The sequence below is a fragment of the Oryzias melastigma genome, linkage group LG16 (assembly GCF_002922805.2).
Source record: "Oryzias melastigma strain HK-1 linkage group LG16, ASM292280v2, whole genome shotgun sequence".
Lineage (NCBI taxonomy): Eukaryota > Metazoa > Chordata > Actinopteri > Beloniformes > Adrianichthyidae > Oryzias > Oryzias melastigma.
Window position 1 is genome coordinate 13,344,922 of NC_050527.1, and position 8,359 is coordinate 13,353,280.

At 38.8% G+C, this 8,359-nt stretch overlaps 1 protein-coding gene across 1 annotated transcript in view; it reads right to left on the reverse strand.

The window, feature by feature from the left end:
• Positions 1-335: 335 nt before the first annotated feature.
• The window catches only part of entpd3 (ectonucleoside triphosphate diphosphohydrolase 3), a 15,880-nt gene continuing 7,856 nt past the window's right edge, over positions 336-8,359 (reverse strand). Inside the window, exons 5-10 of the mRNA XM_024268400.2 lie at positions 6,847-7,006; positions 5,929-6,156; positions 4,299-4,562; positions 4,116-4,226; positions 2,253-2,390; positions 336-1,708 (exon numbers count right to left, since the gene is read on the reverse strand). Of these exons, the coding sequence (XP_024124168.1) occupies positions 1,520-1,708; positions 2,253-2,390; positions 4,116-4,226; positions 4,299-4,562; positions 5,929-6,156; positions 6,847-7,006 (1,090 nt within the window). The 3' untranslated portion in view covers positions 336-1,519. The remainder of the gene's footprint in view (positions 1,709-2,252; positions 2,391-4,115; positions 4,227-4,298; positions 4,563-5,928; positions 6,157-6,846; positions 7,007-8,359) is intronic.

Sequence of the window (8,359 nt, forward strand, 5' to 3'; positions counted from 1 at the left end):
TCAATAAAAAAAGAAATAAACAACAATCAGCTGGTCCATATATTAAACATTTCTGCAGTTACATTGGGTTACCACTAGAGGGCAGCATTGTCTATTGAGAGAGAAAAGAAGATTTTGAGGCTGATAAAATGGATTTCTAGTGAAAGAGGTTCCATAACACGAACAAACGTAACACATGGAATGCATTCAGATTGAAAAAAGAGTGTCTGCACTATTAAATGACTTGTTATCTCTGATATCAATCTAAAGAGACTGTTAATATGAACTTTATCAGCAATTATCAAATCATTAAATAATAGACATCTTTATAGAACATCAACCACAAGACATGTAGATAGTGGTTATGTTTACTATTTATTGAGAAGAGAGATGGAAGATAAGAATGTAATATTAAAACATGGCAGTGCATCACATGAACATGCATGAGTTTGTTTTCCAGTGGAGGGAAAAATGTTAACATTTACAAACAAACAAAAACATTATTAATTAGATCATTATACTTTACACCAGTCATTGAAATAACATTAAAATTTTATTAGAAATGATGCACTGTAACAAGTGAAACGTTAGATACATTTTATTTTATAAAAATTAAATGTTTAAGTTGAGTAGACCATCAACTCAAAATGAATTTTATATGAAAACTAATATTTTTAAATGCAACAGGTTGCAGAACTGTTACAGAACATTTCAATTTTTACAGTGGATGACATGAGGACACAATGCTATTGAAAAAGAATCAACGTTGTTTTGTCACCTTCAGTAAATTGTTTTATGTTCTACATATATTTTGCTACTAAGGATAATTTAGTAATTTTACAATATTAATGACTTTGTCAGCGTCTACATTTTGTCTCAGGTGTTACTTATTTTAAGGTAATATCACTTTATGGGTCATGCTTTTAATCTTGCACCATATATAATAATACCTCCTGGGCACATTTGAAAACAATACAACGGAACCCAAAAGCATTCGGCTCAATTTCTCACACAGCAAAATATGGTAAAACTGTTGGATCAGTTGTTCATGCTCCCGCCTTGACTGTTATGTGAGCATAAACGCACAGAAACGCATAGGTAGAACCTCAGTTTGAGATCATTTGTGAATTGAAGTAAGTGCAAACATCAATAAATGACATTAATTCACATGTGTGCCATTCAGACAGCCATTCCATCAAACAAAGCAGATACATTTGTGCCAGCTTCCCTGAGTTACAAAACAAGTTGTGTCATCTTTTTTTTTTCAAACTCCTGTTGGTTTCAAAGGTTCTAGAAGAAATAAGCAGAATTTGAATGCCCCCATTCCAGGATTTGACCTTTTTACTTTCCTGTTCACTTTCCTCATTTTACTCTCAGTTCTGCCTTAGTGCCAACAGTCCCTCTGACAACAAGGTGTCTGTGTGAATTCTGCTTCGCTGCCTCAAACGGGGAAAAGAGAACACGTTGGTTAGTACTTTATGCATCCGAAGGAGGCTGCAAAACCCAGAATTCCAGTGGTGTCCGGAGGTTCCTGACCTTCTCAGAAACACATGCGAACGACGATGATAGAAACAAGGACGACCGCTACGATGATGAGTGCTGCGAACAGGAAGATGAGGCCTGCAAAGACCGGGTCTGCAATCGGGAAGATGACTTTCACTTCAGAGGGGATCATGTTGGACATCCTCATCATGTACCCCAAACTCCAGCCAATGCTTGTGTTTCCAACCTACAGAAAGAGAAAATGAATCGTTTTGATATGAATTTGTGCTGCATTCCCACTAATACTTCAATTTGCATTTCCAAAGTTGCATAAGGAAAGCTCCAGGGCAAAGAATGAGTCACAGGCAAAGTACATCCCCACAGAAAACCTAGTGAGTCTCTTTTGTGACTCCCTGGTTGCCCCACACCCTGACAGCCCGGGGGCTCTCTGTGCGAGCACACAAAATCTCTTGTTGCGAAGTGGCGGTGTCTAAAGCTGCCTCAGAAACATCTTTGTTGTGCATCTGAAGGTCTGTTCAATTAGGAAACTGCAGCTGTAACATCGGGCTCGCCAAGAGCCGCTTCATCTTTTATTATTTAGGGGCTGCGAGTCACAGACAGGGAATCCCCTCTGTCTTCAGAGGACGCCTTTGTGACAGCAGACCATGCGTGCCTTCTAAAGCAAACTGGTCTGTCACACTCGTTCTCGGCCTTGGTCTGCAGCTTCACTCACGCCTGAAAAGTGCAAGTTTTATTTGAGCGTTTTTCTTATCTTTTTGGTTTTTACTTACTTGTCGCTGAAAATTAATATTTTTCCAATTGTCGTTGTTAAACTTGTATCCTTTCGCCAGCAGAGTGTGGACATAGTGAGCTCCAAAACAGTATGTCTTCAGGTGTTTTTCACCGATCCCCTTTTTTTGGGCTATTAGCTGTAAAAGAGAAAATGTTCATGTCATAAAGAAGTGAATGCAAACTTGATGTTAGAGAAATTAATTGTTTAATATTTTAGGGTTTATTTATCATGAATTTAATAAATACACATTTTTAAAGCATTATTTGAAAGTCCCAGTCTGATGAAAACATGCTTTTAGTGTTTTTAACTAGTTTTGCATTTCTAAGTATTTCTTTATTGAAATCATTGTGAATCAGGAGTGGACAAAAATTGCAGCATGAAAAATATTGCCTTCGATACATAGAAAATACTCTGTCTGGGCCAAAAGCTTCCGGCTCCGCTCTATTCTGATGCATCCACTTGTAGACAAATAGATCTATGGGCATCTTTGCTTTCCTCGTCTGAGCTGGTATCTGGTTTAAAACTGTACGCCTGGATAAGTCCAATATTGCTCGCTGTTTTTATTGCAGCGGTAATGTTAGGTTGGAGGTGACAGGCTAAAGATATTTACAAATCAGCTGTTGTGCAAATTTCACTGAGTGTATTGGTGTTGTTGATGTGTTGGTTTTGTCAAATAGTGACAATCAAAGTAGCAATTTAGGGTTTTTTTGTTCTTTTTTAAAAAATAATAATGGACTTGGCATGACTATATTTCTGAATTGACATTTTTGCAAAGCCATAGTGAGATATTTTTCTTCCTGATGTAATTTTTTTCTCTTCTTAAACTCTTTCCTTTGTAACTTTTCCTCCTTTACATTGTTTTTCGTTCCACAAGGTTCACTCATTTACTTTTATACAACAGATTAGGATATTAGCTCTTATAACATTGAGAAATCAAGATGTTCTAATGGGAACGTTCAGCTAGTACCAACGTTTCAAAGATCCACTCCAGTGAAAAATTTGTTTTTAGGGTTTTTAACATTTTCTTGTAGAATTTTTCTCATGATAAATGACATATTTAAAGATATTAAAGATTAAAACTGTGTTTCTAAATATTTTTTTATTCAAATTATAATTAATCTGGAGCAGAGGGGAAAAATGGCATTTAGAGTTGGACTTTATATGAAGTTCTAATGCAAAATATTCCTAATTTGAATAATATTTTTGGATTAAAAATATAATTTAATAGATTTTCCAATTATACAAGACTGACGTCGACTCCTCTTTTATGCCAATAGTAAATAGTTCCTGCCTGAACTGCATAAATCCCTTGGACATGAAAACTATGTTTGCACTACAACTCAATAAATGGGAAATGAGAAGGAACTCTATCAAATTTAAAACTTATAAAACAAAAACAAAAATATGAACAAAAGAGAGACTTAAAATCCATCGAGTGTCACAAAAACTGAACAAAAACTGCCAAAAAAAACGAATTTTTACTGTGTTTTTTCATAATTAAGAGTAAATAATGGATCTGATTAATCTACAGTAGCATGACTGCCAACCTGTTCGTTCCCTTTGAGCACACATCCAGTGATACAACTTTAAAGATGATAAAATGGAGACAAACAGCCTTGTTAAGATCTGACTCACTCAGCTTTACTGTGACCACAACTGTGGTGAGCAGAAATTGGTGGGAAAGAACTAATGTTGTAAAGCAGAAGCCATGTTACATGATGTAAGACCCAAGCCCATTTCAAGAGTCTTCAAAGTCATTATAAGACTAATTCTGTGGAGAACAACAGCTTTGCTTCAGCAAAAACAATTCTGTCAAGAAAATGTGTCCTCATGTTCGAAGGTAGAAGTTAGAAGAACTCACATCTTCCCAGTCGGCGCTGCAGAACTCCCTCACTGCCACTTCAAAATCACCAAGTTCAGATGTGCCGTTTTTTCCCAAAGCTCTAGAAATGTAGAAAAATCCAGCATATGCCTACAAAAAGCAAAATCCACCTTCAGTTTCATTCTACTTTCACATGCCTTATATGAATGGACGCTATATTACCATAAAATCTCCGATCACAGGAGGCTGCTCGACGCCATTAAAGGAACACTGTGACGAGGAACATGTTCTGAAATCAAATATGGACTCCACTAGCTTTTGACATTGTTCTGTGTCACCCGCTCCAACAATCATGATGGATTGATCTGGGTTGTAGTTGCTGGGCTTCTGAGTGCATTCGCTGTCGTAAACTGCAGAAACCTTTATGGTTTCATTGAAACCTTTTGGGTAGCAAGGGTTTGTTTTATAGGCCTGAAGGGATGGACTCTGAAACATGAAAGAAATGAAAGTGTTAGGAATAGAAATGGTAGCAAGAAGCAAATACAAGTTCAGACATACACTCATTGGCCACTTTATCAGGCACACCTGTCCAACTGCTCGTCAATGCAAATTTCTAATCAGCCAATCACAAGGCAGCAAATGAATGCATTAAGGCATGTAGACATGGTGAAGATGATCTGCTGCAGTTCAAAAACAGATCAAACTTTGAGGCAGATTGGCCTACAGCAGCTGAAGACCACCCTGGGTGCCACTCCTGTCAGTTAAGAACAGGAAACTGAGGCTACAATCAACACAGACTCACCAAAATTGGACATTAGAAGACTGGGAGAGCGTTGCATGGTCAGATGAGATTTCTGCTGCAACATTCAGATGGTACCATTAGAATTTGGTGTCTATAACATGAAAGCATGGATCCATCCTGCCTTGGATCAACGGTTCAGGCTGGTGGTGATGGTATTATGGTGTGGAGGATATATTCTTGGCACAATTTAGGCTCCTTAGTAATTGAGCATGATTACAACACTACAGCCAGCCTGAGTACAGTCTACCATGTTCATCCCTTTATGACCACAGTGTACCATCTCGTGATGCTACTTCCAGCAGGATAAGACACCATGCCATACAGCTGGAATCATCTCAGACTGGTTTCTTGAACAGGACAATGTGTTCACTCGACTCAAATGGCCGCCACAGTCACCACATCTCAACCCAGATAGAAAAATTTGTAATAACTATGGGATGCCATCATGTCAATATGGACCAAACTCTCTGAAGGAATTTTTCCAGTACCTTCATGAATCTATGCTACCAAGGATTAAGACAGTTCTGAGGGCAAAAGGGGGTTCAACCTGGTAGTGCTAGCAATGTCTGCCTAATAAAGTGGCCGGTAAGTGCAGTTGTAAAAAGAACCACATGTGCGGAACAGGAAAAGACAGACCAAAGAGTTTCAGCTGTGTTACACTTATTAGACAAACTATATAATATGTGTGCTACAAGCAACTTTACGCAACAACAAAAACTTAAACGTTAACATTTTGTCAATTATTTTATCGCAACAACAAAGCATTTTCTCTCTGCAGTCTTTCAATTAGTTTCAAGAGTGAAGCAGTAAATTACCAGAAACAATGCATTTCTTAAAGGCCAGTGTGATGGCATTCTTTGTTCAATCAATAATCTTAATGACATAATGCATTCTGGACTAGTCTCCCTAAGCCTGTCAGGGACAGCAGTATTTGCTAATCAATGCCAAACTTTTAGCAGCATTAATGGCTTTCGCAAGCATTATGGGTCTTTTCCTGAGGAAGCTTGGAATATTTCTGAGCAAAGTTGCAGAAAAATTTAAGTTTTATACCTCCAATACTTTGGCCAGAAATTTCTTCTCTGCTTCATTTTTCCCGTAGCAGAGGAAGCTGTGAGTGTAGACGATGTAAGGATAACCATACAGTTTGACATGCATGTAGTCAGGTCCTTGCCCTTCTTCCTGAACCACAAACGCTATCTGCGTTGATGCTCCACCGAGGTCCATAGATCCCACTGTCTTTGCCCCATATGGGCGAATATAGGTGTTCAAGAGGTTTCTCTGTAAATACAACAATATAAATTCAACCTTGTAAAGCTCTGCCTGTCTGTCAAGACAATTTCTATGACTTTGACATGTAAATTCTCAGAGACCAAAAAGACCGGGGTCGACTAAGACACAATCCTACTTGTCTTACAGCTCTACTTGGACTGCTTTATGCTGACTACCTAAATCCGACGATCAGGGAGAACTGGGAAACAGGCAGGATTGTGTCTCTTCAAGACCAGGTTTGACAACACATTCTCATTCCTAAGTCGTCATGTAATGATGTTTGGTTAAGGCCCCTTCTTGATGTTTTGGGTGACCCCAACTTGTAGTTTTAGGACGTGCTGGCTGCTCGTAAAATCAATGGTCCGCAATCCTCGGAACAGGATTTGATTTCCAATCCGCACTAGTCCTCGGGACGCGTCCAATACTGGTACCCAAACCCAGCACTGATCCAGTTTCAGGTTATGGTACTGATACCAGTGCACTATGAATCGCAGTACTGGACCAGTCCTGGTTCGCAGCCAGGAAGTTGGGGACCCCTGATTTAATGGGAACAGCCAGTACGTGGAGCAATGACGACTTGGGAACACCCAAATCGTCAAAACATGACAAGGAAGGGCCTTAACTAAATGTCAATATTTGACGACTTGGTAGTGAGAATATGTTGGGTTTAGTCAGCCTGAAAGACCATGACAGTCATACCTCCAGAAAGTTATCCATCAAGTAGTTGACCGTGATCCACCCATACAGCCCCTCCTCCTCACCAGTAATGATGGAAGCATTTTGGAAATTGAACGGCAGGGAGCTTAGGTAATTCCTGAGATTTCTCATGACTTTTTCAGACCTGCTTTCATTTTTTAACCTTAAAAACAGAGAAGACAAAAGCATATCGGAGTCTAATTTAAAAACATCAAAGTATAATTTATGAAATAATAGGATTTTACAAACAAAGGCTTGTAAGGCAATTTACTTTGTTTTTTTCTTGGACCATAAAAACTGTGCATAGTAGAGATAAAACAAAGGAGAGGATTGCCAAATAAATTAATTGGTGTAAAGGTCTGCAACAAGGAGCTCCAAAAGCCTGCTTAAAAAGGGTAAAGAGGAGGAAGAACTAATTTAATAAATAGTTAGGTTTAAAACAACCCACAAGTATTTGTACATTTTATTTTACACTCTATCACTCTTTTTGTATATGTCTAGTGATTGAAACCTAGTTACATAATTCTTGCACCTCTCAATTGAACGGTGTGCAAGGACCGAGTCACATGCACACATATAGGGGACCGACCCGTACGGGTGCTGCAGATTTTTGGGTTGTCCAGACCCACAGAGGGTCGTAAACAGGAGCACCTGCATCTTAAAAAGGACCACAGGTGTGTCTGGAGGTTCAAGGAACATCATGCAGATGGAATGTTGATTGCTGTGTCATGGTTAGTGGTTCGTGAAGTATTTGTAAGGATCATTTAAGTTACACGTATTTATGACATACGGGTGATTCTGTTGTATAGCACTCTAGTGTGGTCGTTGTACTGGCTCCTTACTGACCACGTGCAAATGCTGCACGTACAGTGTGCACATTATGCATAAGTGCATGACGCCCACACAAACTTTTTTTTTTTTTACATTTCTCTTGTCTAACAGCCAGGCGCACTTATCATTTGCACTAAGAAGAGCCCTGCACAGTGTGCAGGGCTTGAGAAAATGGAAATTTCCACACAATGTCTCTGTGTCTCATCTACTTCAACCTTACTTCTTACCCTTGCATGTTGTCTACACAGCGACTTCTCACCCGCAGCATGCCCATAGAAAAAATGTGCACGTACATTTTTGCATTAAGGGGCCACCAAGCAATCTATGACCTTGCAATTTTGTGCACACCTACTGCGTTTTACCTATTTTTCACCTGCAGACAGCCCATATCCACCTGTAAAGACAGTTGGACTAAGGTATGAGATACAACAGACCAATTGTAAACAGTACCAGACCAACAGTTAAGAGTGTAGAGAACCCTCCGATCCCAAATCTGTCCAAAAGCACCCAGTTTAGGTCATCAGGTGTGTCTGGGGCTTAGACATGTGGAAAATCTTTAGAGATATTTGCTCTGGTCATTAATTAACACTTGATAAAAAAAAGTGGAAAAATTCTTATTTGGAAAATTATAGAACACAAATAAAGACGTAAAGCAAAACTATCACAGGTAAGTTTGTAAGTTATT